The sequence below is a fragment of the Pan paniscus genome, chromosome 13 (assembly GCF_029289425.2).
Source record: "Pan paniscus chromosome 13, NHGRI_mPanPan1-v2.0_pri, whole genome shotgun sequence".
Lineage (NCBI taxonomy): Eukaryota > Metazoa > Chordata > Mammalia > Primates > Hominidae > Pan > Pan paniscus.
The window spans coordinates 121,492,314-121,508,554 of NC_073262.2; the positions used below are offsets into that span (position 1 = coordinate 121,492,314).

The window sequence follows — 16,241 nt, forward strand, 5'->3', positions numbered from 1 at the left end:
CAAACTCCCTCATTCCTGGGAAGTTTTCTCTCTTTACAGTCAACAAACCTGTCAAACGTCTCCCTTCCAGCCCGTCCCCCATTCCTCAGCTCCTCTTTCTCCCCCCTCACCCCTCTCTACTCTTCTTCCCCGCCCTTCCTTGCCCCCGACTCCAGGCGGCCGCGAGCGGCGGGGGGCTCCAAGTCCGGGAGAGGCGAGGCGAGGGGGCGAAGCGGGCGGGTCCCACAGCCCGAAGCGCTCTGGGGCCCCGCCCCGGCACCCCGCTCCCGCCCTCCGCTGCGCTCCGCGCCAGCCGCCCCGGGGCGCACGGCTCGCTCCCGAGAGTCCCGCTGCCTGACTGTCGCAACTGCCACCTCCCTCCGGCCCCCTGCCCCCCGCCCCCGCCTCGGCCCCGCTCCCCTCCCACCTCCGCCCCCGGCTCTGATTTCTTCTCCCGAGCGAGCTCCGCAGGAGACACAGGCGCTGGCTGCCCCGTCCGCTCTCCGCCTCCGCCGCGCCCTTCTCGCCCGGGATGGGCCCCCCCGCCGCCGCCGGATCCCTCGCCTCCCGGCCGCCGCCGTTGCGCTCGCCGCGCTCGCACTGAAGCCCGGGCCCTCGCGCGCCGCGGTTCGCCCCGCAGCCTTGCCCCCTGCCCACCCGGGCGGCCGTAGGGCGGTCACGATGCTGCCGCCCGCACCCTCCCGCCTCGGGCTGCTGCTGCTGCTGCTCCTGTGCCCGGCGCACGTCGGCGGACTGTGGTGGTGAGTCCGGCTGTCCTAGCGCGGCTCTGGACGCTGGAGGGTGGGGACCCCGGGGCCCAGGACAGATTGGGGTGTTCCGCAGCCTCCCGGCTCTACCTGCTCTCCGAGCCCAACTTTCTGGCCTCGGCCGGGGGCGTTTCTGAACTCCACTTCGACGTTCCTAACCCCCGGGAACATTCTATTGTGTTTTCCTCCTCCCGGGTTCTCTCCCACCCCCCGCCAAGTTATGCGCTCACCCAGCTCACCAAGGAACAGGCGAGTGGGTAGGAAAGATCTTTCGGGAAGACACATATCCGAGGAAAAGAATGTGTGAGGAGGGCCCTGGATTCAGGGTATGGGGCTGGATTTGGAGAAGACAGGAACAAGGTGGGAAGCCACAAGGCAGAGAGGGCCACACAGCTGCCCCTTCCCCGCCCTGCTTTGCCTGCCAACCCACCGGCTTCTCTCTGGGCTCCTGAGGAGTGGGCCTTAGTGACGAGAGAGGGAATATAAAGGGGAAAGTGAGTCAGGACCCTGGTTTTCTCTACCTCGTCCTCCCCAAGCAAGGAAAAGGAGGAGCGGAAGGAACCGGACCCAGGCGCCCGGCCCTTCCAGACGTGGGGGTCATGAATGAAAAAATATGTGCAGCCCGGGAGATACGGGACCGGGAGGGGTCCTGCGGGAAGGGAGAGGGGCCTGGCCAGCCAAGGGAAGGGGGCGTCTTCCCAGGCTTGGCCCTAGCTAGAAGGGACACCTAGGCAGCGAAGGTTGCGGGAGCTTCGAGCCTTGGGGGTGGGGGTGGGGGTGGGGCCGGGGCGGGGAAGGAGGGTGCCCGACCGGGACGGCTCAGAGATCCAGATCCAGAGGACTTTTTTCCCCCTAGGTCTCCAGAGCCGCAAACCCTCGCCCGGAATAGCTCAGTGTTTAGAGAGGAGAGACTTGGACAATAACGCTGACGGGTTAGCCAATCCTAAGAAGGCAGGGTCGTGTCTATTTGCATATTGCCATGTGATTGGCTGGATGCCGACCCTCCGCTCCTCCCTCGCCCCCCAGATTTGGAAGAGAGGCAGATCCCCGTGCTCTGGAGAGATAGGGAGTAGGATGCCCACACAGGGAGCGGCGGGCAGCAATCCCTACTCCGTGATGCGGAGAGCCGTCCGACGCTAGTGTCACGGAAAGGGCGAACCGAGGACGACCCAGGTCCTATCTAGGGAACATATGCCCTTTGATCCGGCTTAGTATAATGCAGTGGCAGCTTTGAAGCAGATAGATCTAAGATCTAAACATTATGTTTGTGATCTTGGGCTAGTCACTTCCTTTCCCTACCTCTCAGTCTTAACTGGAAATAGGATAACAGTCTCCCTACCTGGCAGGCTTGCTGGGAAGGTTAGGTGGGAGGACGTGTAGAATAATAGGACCTTAGGAGGTACTCAGTATGTACAGCGCCCCCCTCACAACCCAGCTTCTCCTGGCCAGGGTCCCCAGGAGTGAAAAAGGGGATTCATTTACATTTAAAATCCAGAGTTCCAAGGAAAATGTTGTAAAGGAATCTCTTTTCCCCATAAACGCCTAACTTTGCCCTTTTTCAAGGTGTGGGGATGGGGTCCCTCCCTGATGGCCATTGTCTTCCTTCCCCTCCCTCCCCCTCTGTCTAAATCATTCTTATCCTTACGGTTAAAATACCACTTCCTCCCTGAAGCTGCCCCCTTGTCCTCCTTCCATTGCCTTCTCTGCGCTCCCACTGTATCACATACATTGGGCAACTATGCTGGTTACTGCATTTGGCTGACAACAGTCCTTTAGGTCTCTCTTCCCTGCTCCTGGAAGGCAGATACCTTGTCTTTAGGAGCCCTGAGGCCTAGGAGTGTGTTGGTGCTGGAGATGGGCTTGCAGAGTGTCATTGGACTGGCTGATTCACCTTTCTGGGCTCTGTATCTGTGGGGCTTCCTTTGTTCAGGAAGGACTGCTGGGTGGCAGCCAAGCCAAAGGAGAGCGGCCTGGTCCCTGAGAGACTGACCCTGAAGCTGGGAAGAAGGGAGTGGGGGAGGAGGTGACACGGGCAGGTGTGGGAGAACACAGAGGCCTTCATGGCCACAGCTGCAGGGCGTGCCGGGTGAGGAGTGAGGGGTCCCAGTGATAACGTGTCTGACTGCCTTGCTCAGATGTGCCTCTGAGGGAATGAGCCTCTCCTCCCTGCCTTGGCCCCTTCACTCTCCTCTGTCTATTCATTTTGTTTTTCTTTCTTTATTTCTATTTTTATTTATTTATTTATTTAGAGCAGAGTCTCGTTCTGTCGCCCAGGCTGGAGTGCAGTGGTGCGATCTTGGCTCATGGCAACCTCTGTCTCCCCGGTTCAAGTGCTTCTCCTGCTTCAGCTTCCCAAGTAGCTGGGACTACAGGCACCCACCACCATGCCTGGCTAGTTTTTGTATTTTTAGTAGAGGTTTCACCATGTTTAGTAGAGGTTTCACCAGGTTTCAACAAGGTTTCACCATGTTGGCCAGGCTGGTCTCAAACTCCTGACCTCAAGTGATCTGCCCGCCTCGGCCTCCCAAAGTGCTGGGATTACAGGCCCAGCCATTACCATGGCATTACCATGCCCAGCCTATTTTACTTTTTATTTTTTATTTTTTTGAGACGGAGTCTCGTTGTGTCGCCCAGGCTGGAGTGCAGTGGTGCAATATTGGCTCACTACAACCTCCACCTCCTGGCTCAAATGATTCTCCTGCCTCAGCCTCCTGAGTAACTGGGATTAGAGTTGCCCACCACCATGCCCAGCTAAATTTTGTATTTTTAGTAGAGACGAGGTTTCACCATGTTGGTCAGGCTGGTCTCAAACTCCTGACCTCAAGCAATCCGCTCACCTTGGCCTCCCAAAGTGCTGGGCTTACAGGCATGAGCCATTGTGCCTGGTCACTTGTCTATTTCTGACACTTCATCTCTTTGGTCTGAGCCCAGATCCCCTTCCCCTGGATCTTTGACTCTGCTTACACTCCTGAGCTCTCCCCACCCTACCAGTGCCCTCCAAGATCAAGTTTGGGTTGATGAGCTGGACCAATAATTCCCACTGGCCTGAGGCTCTTCCACTCCCCTAAATCCCCAGTCTCACTTCAGCTGGCAGCTTTCCCAGTAAGGGCTTCCAGGCTGTTCCCCGATGCCCAGGACCTGCTTTCCCTGGCCTTCTTCTCCCTACTTGTCAGAGAATCCTGGCCAGGTCAGAGCTCCAGTGCTGGCCAGGAAAGCAGCTGCAGCAGCCTCCTGCATCCCACTCTGACATTCTAGCAGCAGCCAGGCTAGAAGCAGAGAGGACCCCAGGACCTTTGAGTGACTCGACTGTCTTGGTCAGGAAAGGGGCTCATGCCCTTGGAATTGGCTCGGAGACCTGGCTCCAGGTTCCTGAGAAGTTTCTCTCCCATCTTCTTTTTCACTTCCATTCCTTACTCCAATGTGATGCATGCTTTCTAAACTCTGTCTCCAGCTCAGGCACAGAGGCTCACTCCTGAAATCCCACCACTTCGGAAGGCTGAGGTGGGCGGATCACTTGAGGTCAGGAGTTTGAGACCAGTTTGGCCAACATGGTGAAACCCTGTCTCTACTAAAAATACAAAAATTAGCCAGGAATGGTGGCAGGTGCCTGTAATCCCAGCTACTTGGGAGGCTGAGGCAGAAGAATCACTCGAACCTGGGAGGCTGAGGTTGCAGTGAGCCGAGATCCATGCCACTGCACTCCAGCCTGGGTGACAGAGCAAGACTCTGTCTCAATCAATCAATCAATAAAAATAAACTCTTCCCCTAGCCTCTCTGTCTTTCTCTCATTTGTAATCATATCTTTGTGAATTACAGAATCCCAGATTCAAGGACATTGGCCAGGCTCTCTGGAAATCATCTTGTCCAGCCTCATTGCATCCAGGTCATCCAGCCTATCCTGTGGCCCTGACAGACCCTGTCTTGGGAGTGAGGCAGAGAGGGAGAGCTTCCCAGTCACCAGTTCCCCGCTTCCGCTCTGCTCCTTGCTCCGGTCTTGCCCACCCCCAGGAAGTTCTTTACAACATCTGACCCATCATTATTTATACCTCCAATCGGTGGATGTAGTAAAGAGCTCACTCTCATAGAATGGTCAAATCAATCTCCTTCTTCTCTCTTCCTCTTTCCTCTGTTTTTTTCTTTTCTTTTCTTTTTTTCCTTTTTGAGACAGAGTCTCACTCTGTCACCCAGGCTGGAGTGCAGTGGTGCAATCTCAGCTCACTGCAACCTCTGCCACCCGGGTTCAAGTGATTATCCTACCTCAGCCTCCTGATTAGCCGGGATTACAGGTGCTTGGCACCATGCCAGCTAATTTTTTTTTTTTAGTATTTTTAGTAGAGATGGGGTTTCACCATGTTGGCCAGGCTGATCTCGAACTCCTGACTTAAAGTCATCTGCGTGCCTCAGCTTCCCAAAGTGCTGGGATAACAGGCGTGAGCCACTGCGCCCAGCCCTGTTTTATATTTTCTATGAAAGAAACTAACCCTCCCCTTGTTCCACTAGGGAAAACACCACCCAGTGTCACTCCCTTCCCCCATCCCATCTTGTCTTTCACCCACCCCCCTCCTGGAAAAGGAAACAAGAGCCAGAGGCCTAGGACAGCCTCATCTGGCCCCACAGGGAGGCAGGGAAACGACCCTGGCTTCTTTGTGGCACTCAGGTTTTCTAGCTGCCACCCCCAACCCAGGCTGGGCCTGACCACCCTTTCCCATCCTGTCTTTATCTGGGGCCCCTGACCCATCGTGGGCAGTCCTGTTGCTGGCCCCTGCTGAGCTCCAGGGTGGGGTGCGGAAGGGGGTGGGTTGGCCATCCATTCCCCCCTCCAGGCCTCCCGCCTTGGCAGCTTCCCCTGGAGGGATACAATGGGGCTGTGAGCAGAAAAGGGCAGGGGCAGAAGGAGGCTGGCCCAATCCAGGCCAGAGCATGCCCTGAGCCCACCAGAGTTCTGGCACTGAGACATTTCCTGGGGGGTGCAGCCCCCTCCTGCCCTGTTCTCATCAGAAGCCAGGAGTTGGTGGGGAGAGGTCAGCAGGAGGTTTGCTCATCAGGCCCAGCAAGGGGGGGGGTTCCAGAATGTGCACTATGATGGAGAAATGCCACTGTGGAGGGGATGAGGCGAGGGCAGTGGGGTCAGGCTGGCAGGACGGTGGCCGCAGGACGCCTGTCCTTTGTGGGTCAGTGAAAGCACCCCCAGCCTGCACCCTCCTTCCTGCCTAGGCCAGGCACTCCCTTGGGTGCTTCTCCAGAACTGCCGGAGGAGGAGCTGAGGGAGAGAAAGGGCTCTGGGAGGCTTCTCCACCTTGGCCTCTTTGGCTGGTTCCTCCAGTTCCTGAGCCCTCTGTTTAATCTAGAAAGTAGATCTAGAAAGCACTTAGAGATAATCAGGTCCAATATTTTCACTTACATGTGAGGGCAGCAAGGTCACAGACAGGCGGTGAGAAGATGACTTGCCCCTGGCCACCCGGAATGCAGGCAGCTCAGAGCCAGACTGAGAGTCCACCTCTGGCTCAGTGCCTCATTCTTGTGAGGAGGTGGGGGATCAGGAAAGGGGCACAGGATCTTCCACAGGCCTCTCCTGCTCCCCTGTCCCACCCTCAGATAGGTGCTCCCCACCCCAATATGGGCGAGCAGAGGGCCCAGGACAGTCTCCTGGGGGCACCTTCGCCTGCCGCAGCCCTGACCAATAGGAAGCCCTTTTGTACAGCGAAGTCTGTCAGGGAAGGGAATGCCTCCACCTCTCCCAAGAGTGATGAGGAGAGATGGTGAGGAAGGGCAGAGGGAACCAAGTTGGGTTAGGGGTGGTGAGGTGGGGAATGGGGTGGCTGGGGGGGCAGTGGGGAGGCAGGAGTTAAGGGAGCTGGGCATCACTGGCTTTGATGTGGTGGTTTGGGTGGGGGTAGGGGCTGGGGGAGGGGAGCAGTAATTACCGAGTTAGACAGAGCAGGACAGGACAGGCGGGCGGGCACAGGCCCGGGCCCAGCCGCCTCAGCAGCAGTCAGGCAACATTTTTCTGCCCCTTCTCCACCACCCACCTCCCCCACCCCTGTGCAACCCCCACCCACAGCCCCAGGACTCAGGGCTCCCTCTGCTGGCTTGTGGGAGGTGGGGTCAGTGTGGGGACCTTGGGAGTAGGGGTGGGGAAATAGAGGGAGGCTGGCTTGGAGACCCTTCAGAGGGCGTTGGGCAGCCAGTGGGCTGTGATCCCTTTGGCCTCAGTGATCCACCCAGGAGTGCCTGCTGGGGAAGAGGAGGGTCCTAGAGGGTGCATTTGGTCCAGCAGCAGGGCTGGATGGAGGAGGAGGAGACACAGGGATCCAGGCTGAGAAGAAATAGCAGAGAGTTGGAGAAAAGGGTGTTCTCAGGAATCCACAATGCTGCCTGCACCCTACTGTTTGTCCTGAACTGGGCAGGCTCAAGAGATGAATAAGGGTGTGGTGGGAAGACAAACACCAGTTGTTGGAGGAAGCCCACTCTCTGGACAGGTTCTCTGCATCTGTAATCTGGGAGGGAGGTGGGTATTACTAGTTTCATTTGACAGTTGAAGAAACTGAGGCTCAGGAGGTTAAGTCTCATCATCCATCTAATGAAGACTAAGTGCCAGCTTCACATGTTAGGGACTCACTCAACATCATAGAACAAGCAAATGGCAGAGCCCAGATCCAAACTCAAGTCTGGTGGATCCCAAAAACCCTGAGCGTACTCCATGAATGTCCATGCATGAGCTTATTGTCTTCGATGAGTTTTCTACCTAGTTAGAAAGATAAGACAAGCAAACATGAAAAATTAATTATACCACTGGCAGGATAACAGACGCCCCCAAATGAGAGGCACCCGGGGTGATGCATGGAGGAAGGTCTGTGGGGACTGGGGCCCAGGGAGGCTCCTTAGGGCAAGTGGGATCTGAGGTGAGTTTGGAGAGATGCTAAGATTTTGATGACCTAGGGTGGGTCTGAATCCAGAATTTTAGCGATGTTATCTGGAATAGATTCAGAGTTAATCAACCTTGCTAGGGGGACGGGGCTGTGTGGAGGATGGTGTGGGAGGCCACTGGAAGTCTTCTGATATCTCACGTGCCCATTTCCCTCCAGCACTGTTTATGTTTGAAATATTCATCTACTGTGTCTTGCAATAGGGATCCCTCCACCAGTGGCCAGAGTCAGTCGCCTCCTGTCTTGCTCATCTGCATAACGAGGGTGAAGTGGGTGGGGCTGAACTGGGTGATCTCTGACATTGTTCTTGGCCCTCTGACTCAAGAGATGGAAAGGTAGGTTAGGCCAGAAACCTAGGACATCCAGGGCTTAGGTCTACAGATATTGCCAATAGGGACTGGCTGGCCCCTGATACCACCTCCCTAGGCAATTGATCCTACCAACCATGGTCCTTGGTAGAGAGACCTTGGTGCAGGCCAAGCCGGTTAGAATGACCATCCATTGCCTTGTCCCTTCTTGTCCGCATACTGATTTCTTTTAGGGCTAGCCTCATTTTTTTCTATGCCCAGGAATGGCTGTTTGATGAGGATCCCAGATCCTATATATTGTGTATTCCCTACTACCACTGTGCTTCAGGCCCCAAAACATGCAAATTCTCCCAAAGGAGCACATCTTCTCTGGGCTGATCCTAGGCCAATGCTGACCCAAAGGCCTGAAAAGCAGAGTTCACTCCCTAAGGAAGCATAAAGCGAGGAAGGTGAAAGGTGAGTGGGGATGGGGGAGTTATTACTTGATGTGTTGTCAAAAGTCAAAGTTATAGGGGGTATGTGAGTCTCTCATGCTAACTCCTCAGTTTTTCTGAAGCCCACAAAGGGGAATGACTTGCTCAGAGTGGCTCAGCCCACACAGAGTTGACAGAAACCAGAGATCGGAAGCGAAGCTTGGTGTTTTGCCCAATGCCCCCTGCCACGCCCCTTCTGGAGTTTCATTTCCTATGTATTTAGGATGGGAGCAAGGACAGGAGGGCAGGGAACAAACTGGTCCCTTGGGATTCTAGCTGCTACTACTGCCCATCCCTCCCCCTGACCAGCTTGTAAACAAGTCTAGTTCCCAGGCAGCCAGCCAGCCTGGGGAGCCAGACCCAGACCAGGAACTGGCTCTGGGGCAGTCCCCCAGCCCCAGCCCTACCTCCTGAAAGTCCCTGGCCTCCATACTCCTCGTGATTCTCCCGTCTCTAGTCCCTGCGAAACAGAGAAGGTCAAGAGGTTTTTGTCTTTCTGTCTTGCTCATCTCCACTCCCTCCTGCCTTCTTAAGGGAAGAGGAGGGAGAGGAGAAGGATGGGGCAGAGTAACCTTGGGAAGATAAGGCCAGGCAACGCTGGGAAACTAGGGAGTTAGCAGAGGGCAGGGTTGAGGAGGAGGGACTGGGGAACTTAGAAGTAAGGGCAGTAGGGGTGGGGAAGATGAGCTTGCAGAGCCCCCGACTCACAGGTGGAGCCCCAGACATAAGGAGCTGGATGACTGCAGAGAGGATTCTTTCCCTGCCTGATTCCCAGTGGGGGAAAAGAGCATGTTTGAGGAAATGAATTAGGAGTCATGAAATAAGATGTGGACAGGGGCCTGGGCTCAAGTGAGAACTTTCTCTTAGATGGCTTATTTACTCATTCAAAACCACATATTAGATGGTGTTCATTGTATAATATACTACAGGTATTACATGTGACACAGAATTCATACTATGCAATTTTTTTGTAATGAAAATTGGGGTTGGGGGAGGATATAAACTAAGTACCTAAGTCTTCCAGGAGATGCAAAGGAAAATAAGGCAGTCTTAATGCTCAAGAAGCTCATAGTCTTATCTCCTGACCCTGCACAGCCATGTTGGAAGCTGCCTCCAATCCTTCTTATAATGAGGTGGGATATATGGGCAGAGGAGGGACAGATAGATTGATGGATCAATAGACACCGATCAGCTCTCAAAAGTCACTGGGTCATTGGGGTGCCCTGACCCACACTCCATTGCTTTACTTATCTAGGCTGAGAAAGGGTGGGGGCCAGTGCTGGGCTGGTCTTAAGCACGCAGGAAGGAAGATGTGGACTGTGGCCTCTCCATTAAGAGACATCTGATTCCTGAGCTACTTGGGTACGGATGACGGCAGCAACCTGATTTTGTGTGTGTGCGTGCGCATGCGTGCACGCATGAGAATGCACGCGCACACACACGTGTTTGTGTTGTAGACCATAAAGGACTGAGCTTACTACACATCTTCCTGCACCACCTCTTCAAGCATCTCCATCCTTAGTGTTGAGAGTTCTACCTTAAGACCTAAATTCCTCTTGCTTCTATTTAAGACCATCACATTTCATTGTTGTGGAGCCAGAACATGCCTGGGCAGCCTGTACTTGTGGAGCAAATGGGGACAGTGGGGCGGATATGCACTAAAGCAAAACTGAAAAGTAGGCCACCTTGACCTCTGGCACCACCTACCACCATTCTCTATGTTTTCTCTCTCCTGGGACCCCTACCCCCACCCAGTTTTTTCTTTCTGTCCTCTGCTGAAGAGCTTTTGGGTGGTCTCTAATTACCCTCTGCTCCCAAATGCTCTACTCATTCATTTGAGATGGGAATCCCAGCTAAGTGTTCAAATAGGAGCATTCTGATGAGAGCGGTTCCCCCAGGTATGAATCCCTAAGGAATTAACCTTCAGGGGTCTGGTGTACCAAAACCAAATGTCAGCTCTCTCCTTGGGCAGAACGAAGGCCAGGAGTTGAGGGATTTCTGGAAGTGCGTGAGACTTCCCATGAAGTCTTCCCCTACCAAGCCAAATATTGCCTGCCCCCCAGCAGTGATGTCACCCTAATGCGCAGGGCTTGGTTCACTGCCATTCTGCTCAGAGAAGGCAACAGATCCTTGGCCATGTGTGGTGGCTCATGCCTGTAATCCCAGCACTTTGGGAAGCCGAGGCAGGCAGATCACCTGAAGTCAGGAGTTTGAAACCAGCTTGGCCAACATGGTGAAACTTGTCTCTACTAAAAGTACAAAAAAATTAGCCAGGCCTGGTGGTGCACACCTGTAGTCCCAGCTATTTGGGAGGCTGAGGCATGAGAATCGCTTGAACCTGGGCAGTGGAGGTTGCAGTGAGCTGGGAGCCCGCCACTGCACTCCAGCCTGGGTGACAGAGCAAGACTCCATCTCAATTAAAAAAAAAAAGAAAGAAAGCCACAGATCCTGGAGCAGGAGAAGGGTCAGTGTCACCTACTTTCCAACAATGCTTCAGAGACCTGGCCCCCAGCTCCTTCTTCCTGCTCTCCAGTTCAGGGACACAGAAGATATCAGGGTAGGAGGGCCCACCTTAGAGATGAAAGCCCAACACACCCATTTTATAGAAGGAGAAACTTGGGCTATGGAGCGGGTGTGACTTTTCTCAGCTAGGCTCCATTCCCTAGCCGTTCCGACATCTCATGGCATTCTCTCTCCCTGGGATTGTTCTTGCCTTTCATCGGGGCTGTTCAGCTGACACATATCCAGCTTGTGGTCCACTAGGACCATATCATTCCTTGATACTGCTTACTTTTCTTTGGTGTCTCTTGACACATGCTTTCTTTTCCTTGACGGCCTTCTTGATCTTTCTTCTGTTATTTCTTTTCCTTGTCACCCTTTTGGGCCAGAAGTTTGAGTTTTAACTTTGACTTACCTGATGCCAGCTGCCTTCACCTTGAGTAAAATTTCTATAAGGATTTATTTACAAAGATGTGTGCAGGAGGATAAGATTGAATCTTTGCTCTGTAGCAATTATCAGACTAGACTCTAGTTAGAGGCGACACAGACATGGAATAGCAGGAGAGCCAGACAGGACAATCTCAAGCTCAGTTTGGAGGTAGGGTGGGAGGGCATGTCACAGCTTCCGCTGTGGGCTGAGTGGGGCTGGTCCCCCTCCCTTCCACCCCAAGCCCTTTTTTGGGTTACACCCCTGACCTGCTATTCTCTGCTTTCCAGGGCTGTGGGCAGCCCCTTGGTTATGGACCCTACCAGCATCTGCAGGAAGGCACGGCGGCTGGCCGGGCGGCAGGCTGAGTTGTGCCAGGCTGAGCCGGAAGTGGTGGCAGAGCTAGCCCGGGGCGCCCGGCTCGGGGTGCGAGAGTGCCAGTTCCAGTTCCGCTTCCGCCGCTGGAATTGCTCCAGCCACAGCAAGGCCTTTGGACGCATCCTGCAACAGGGTCAGTGTGGGGAGGGGGCGGAAGTGGGGCTGCTTTCTCCCTGCTGTGGGACCCGAGGAGAGGAGAACTGGTTCGCTGAAGTTGCCTGAGCCCCACTTCCCCCTCACATGTGTCTGGGCACCCTGCAAGGATCCTGCCTCCCAGGCCCCTGGGGCAGCCCTCCCGCCGCAGGTTTCAGGTCCCAGACCCCAGCTGACCGCCCCAGCCCGCGCTGATTGCACCTCTCTGCATTCACAGATATTCGGGAGACGGCCTTCGTGTTCGCCATCACTGCTGCCGGCGCCAGCCACGCCGTCACGCAGGCCTGTTCTATGGGCGAGCTGCTGCAGTGCGGCTGCCAGGCGCCCCGCGGGCGGGCCCCTCCCCGGCCCTCCGGCCTGCCCGGCACCCCCGGACCCCCTGGCCCCGCGGGCTCCCCGGAAGGCAGCGCCGCCTGGGAGTGGGGAGGCTGCGGCGACGACGTGGACTTCGGGGACGAGAAGTCGAGGCTCTTTATGGACGCGCGGCACAAGCGGGGACGCGGAGACATCCGCGCGTTGGTGCAACTGCACAACAACGAGGCGGGCCGGCTGGTGCGTACGGGCAGGATGGAGTGAGTGTGTGCGGAAATGTGAGTGTGCACGCAGGAGTGTGCTTGAGGAAGTGTTGGCAGGAGTGAGGGTGTGTAGGTGGAGGACGGCGTTAATGTGTGGGGGAGTGCGCACGGGCGGAAAGATGGGCTGCAAGCATGGATGGACATGTGGGAGGAGAGGTGTCCAGCCTCCAAGAAGGAGTCACGTGGGGGTCTGAGAAGGCCAGATGCTGGACGGTACAGCGGGCAGAATGGGGGAAGGGACACTCAGGGAACAGGACTGAGGGTCTTTAGTGACCCCAGGCAGAGAGGGCACAGCTTCAAGACAGGACAGGTGAAGCAAAGCTTGCAGTGGGTAGGAGGTCTGGATGCCTAGGCAGGGGCAGGGGAATAAAACAAAAGTGGGGATGAAAGACAGGATAGAAGCTAATGCAAGGTCTGGGGTTTTGGTACAGGGAAGCCAGGGGAAGTGAGAGAGGCCTAGAAAGAGTTAGAACAGGTCTGAGGGGCAATGGAAAAGAGCGAAGGACAAGGAACCAATCCTAGTGGAGGTTGGAGGGAGTCAGGTGGAGGCCAGGACAGCTGTGGCCAATTCTGGGCATTTGCCAACTGGCTGCCCAGCAACGCCAGCCCAGGTCTCACTTGCCCAGAGCCGTGGCAGCCTCTCCTCTCCCCTCTGTAAAGAGGAGAGCCCCAGGAGCTCTCATTCAGGGGCAAGAAGGTTGTCTGGGTGTGATGGTTCCAGGAGGGGGCAGGGCAGACTCAGGAGGTGGGAGTGGGACACACGGTCAGGTTAGCCCCTGGACTCTGAGCTTCCAGAAATGATTTTCTTGGGTCTTCTGAACCATCAGCTCTTGGTGGGTTTGGGAATCTTAGACCCTGCTTCAGACAGTGAATAGGGGAGAGGCCGCCTGGGTTCCACTCTCAGTACTGCATTCCCAGCGGGCCCTCCTGCACCCTATGCCTCAGTTCTAGCGTTCTCCAGGGACATCGCCATACATACCGTGTCCTCTAGGGTTCGGGCCTGAGGCATCGGGCAGGGGGAGGAGGGGGCCTGAAGAGGAATGTCCGGACAGGCCCACATACCTGCCGAGAGGGTTGGGGAGGGGTGACGGAGACAGACGCCCAGGCGGCTGGCTCTGCGTCTGTGCTCAGCCCGGCCTGGGGGCCGTGAGGGGTAGGAATGAGGGGGCCAGGTAGGCAGGAGGGCTAGGCTTCGACAGCTGCCACCTCTCCCCTCCTCCAAAGAGAATCTCACCCCTGCTGTCCATTCTGCTTTCTCCCCCACCCCCTGGCTTTGGACCCTGGAATCTCTGCGCTGCATATTGTCCCCGTCTCCCCGCTTCGTCATCATCATATTCCTCCATCCTCACCATTCCTCCTGCTCCTCCCCTCCGAGTTGTCCTTTCCTTGATTTCCTCCTCCTGAACTTGCGGTCTCCTTTTGTCTGCATTTTCCTCTCTTCCTTTCACCTCCCATTCCCAATCTTATTTTCTGTCCATCCGCTGGGCCCTTCCCTGCACCCCCTATCTGTCCACATGCGTCCGCCCCTCTGCTTCCCGCAGGCCGTGCGGAGCCACACGCGCACCGAGTGCAAATGCCACGGGCTGTCGGGATCATGCGCGCTGCGCACCTGCTGGCAGAAGCTGCCTCCGTTTCGCGAGGTGGGCGCGCGGCTGCTGGAGCGCTTCCACGGCGCCTCACGCGTCATGGGCACCAACGACGGCAAGGCCCTGCTGCCCGCCGTCCGCACGCTCAAGCCGCCGGGCCGAGCGGACCTCCTCTACGCCGCCGATTCGCCCGACTTCTGCGCCCCCAACCGACGCACCGGCTCCCCCGGCACGCGCGGTCGCGCCTGCAATAGCAGCGCCCCGGACCTCAGCGGCTGCGACCTGCTGTGCTGCGGCCGCGGGCACCGCCAGGAGAGCGTGCAGCTCGAAGAGAACTGCCTGTGCCGCTTCCACTGGTGCTGCGTAGTACAGTGCCACCGCTGCCGTGTGCGCAAGGAGCTCAGCCTCTGCCTCTGACCCGCCGCCCGGCCGCTAGACTGACTTCGCGCAGCGGTGGCTCGCACCTGTGGGACCTCAGGGCACCGGCACCCGGCGCCTCTCGCCGCTCGAGCCCAGCCTCTCCCTGCCAAAGCCCAACTCCCAGGGCTCTGGAAATGGTGAGGCGAGGGGCTTGAGAGGAACGCCCACCCACGAAGGCTCAGGGCGCCAGACGGCCCCGAAAAGGCTCTCGGGGAGCGTTTAAAGGACACTGTACAGGCCCTCCCTCCCCTTGGCCTCTAGGAGGAAAGAGTTTTTTAGACTGGAAAAAAGCCAGTCTAAAGGCCTCCGGATACTGGGCTCCCCAGAACTGCTGGCCACAGGATGGTGGGTGAGGTTAGTATCAATAAAGATATTTAAACCACTAGGGCTGGACCCACAGTTTTGGGGGAGACCGATCTTCAGGCTGCCAGGCTCCAGAAGAAGGTGGTTTTGCTAGAACTAGCACCTCAGGGGCTATCACCTGGGTCCCTATCTCCCGACCAGGTTGGCCTCTCCTGGAAACTCGCTATCTCCCCTTGGCATTCTTCTTGTTCACTCCTGTCACACATCTAGGTCCTGGATCTGCAAGCTGGAGAAGAGCTAGCAATTCCTCTTTAAAGGGACAGGGGCATCAGAAGCTTCTGATGGTAGGCTCAGCTCTCAAACTCGCCCTTGTCTTAATTTTTAGGGGATTCTGTCTGTTTCTGTGACCCCTGGGGAATTTCTGGGTAGACTTTTGGGGATGCCTAAGCCCATGGGATTAAAGCACTTTATAAACTGTAGAATGTGATGAACACATGTTATTAGCTTCACCAGGTTTTGTTACCATCAAAACTAACTTCACTCCCATTCACATTGAAAAGACTGCCCAGAACAGCATTTCTAATAACACTTAGAGGGAGAGGAAGCAAGTTTGTCCCAACATTTCTCTTGGCACCCAACAATATTTCCTTCCTTCTGGTTCCTCTTGGGAAGCTACTGGTGAAAGTGAGGAGACAGAGGGCAGTTCTGGATTCTCCATAGCTGAAGCTTGAGCTCTCATCTTCCTCCAGAGAGAAAGAGGGACGGCATAGCCCAACTTCCAGGACCCAGAGCCTCCAACTTTCCTCCAGTCCAAATACTGCAATGGGGAATGACTCCCCCATCAAGGTATGGAGGACAAAAAATGAGCTTTGGGGTCAAACACTCTGGGTTTGCAGTTGGTGCTGCTGCTTAGAACTTTACAACAGAGGCCAAATTAGCCTCATTTTCTTTATACAAAGGGATTTCGCTCTGTTTCAGTTATCCATTGCTACATAACAAACAACCCCAAAGTAATCACTTCTCAGGATTTTTGAGGTCATGATTGGTCAGAACTCAGCTTGGTAGGTCTGCTCTATATAGCAGAACCATTGGCTTGGGTTCACATGGCTGCATTCTGCTGGAGTCTCCACTGTGCTGTGCTGGACAGTCCAAGAAGCCCCCACTCGCATGTCTAGGGCACAGAGCTTCTCTTGTGCTCTCATTCTCTCCATGTGGCTAACCTGGGCTTCCTCGCTGCATGTTAGCCTTAGGATAGTCAGACTTCTTACATAAGACTGACTTTCTTTCTTTCTTTTTTTTTTTTTTTTGAGATGGAGTCTTGCTCTGTTGCCCAGGCTGGAGTGCAGTGGCGTGATCTCAGCTCACTGCAAGTTCTGCCTCCTGGGTTCATGCCATTCTCCTGCCTCAGCCTCCCAAGTAGCTGGGACTACAGGCGCCCACCACCACA

At 55.7% G+C, this 16,241-nt stretch overlaps 1 protein-coding gene and 1 long non-coding RNA gene across 2 annotated transcripts; one reads left to right on the forward strand and one right to left on the reverse strand.

The window, feature by feature from the left end:
• Window positions 1-291: 291 nt before the first annotated feature.
• On the forward strand, window positions 292-15,280 carry WNT6 (Wnt family member 6). Its single transcript, XM_034955175.3, has 4 exons — window positions 292-740; window positions 11,670-11,890; window positions 12,128-12,462; window positions 14,027-15,280. The coding sequence occupies exons 1-4, from the start codon at window positions 661-663 to the stop codon at window positions 14,486-14,488; spliced, it is 1,098 nt and encodes a 365-aa protein (XP_034811066.1). The 5' UTR covers window positions 292-660; the 3' UTR covers window positions 14,489-15,280.
• On the reverse strand, window positions 7,313-14,234 carry LOC129397306 (uncharacterized). The gene is made up of 4 exons (XR_008624589.1): window positions 14,095-14,234; window positions 11,703-11,880; window positions 8,861-8,913; window positions 7,313-7,491 (listed from the first exon to the last, which is right to left on the reverse strand). It is a non-coding gene; the product is annotated as an uncharacterized LOC129397306 (long non-coding RNA).
• Window positions 15,281-16,241: the final 961 nt, after the last annotated feature.

Bases quoted from the DNA above. Each gene is read 5' to 3' on its own strand.
- WNT6 (XM_034955175.3), top strand. From the start codon at position 661: ATGCTGCCGCCCGCACCCTCCCGCCTCGGGCTGCTGCTGCTGCTGCTC. The intron at 741-11,669 runs GTGAGTCCGGCT...TCTGCTTTCCAG, and splicing joins CACGTCGGCGGACTGTGGTG to GGCTGTGGGCAGCCCCTTGG. The intron at 12,463-14,026 runs GTGCGTACGGGC...TGCTTCCCGCAG, and splicing joins ACAACGAGGCGGGCCGGCTG to GCCGTGCGGAGCCACACGCG.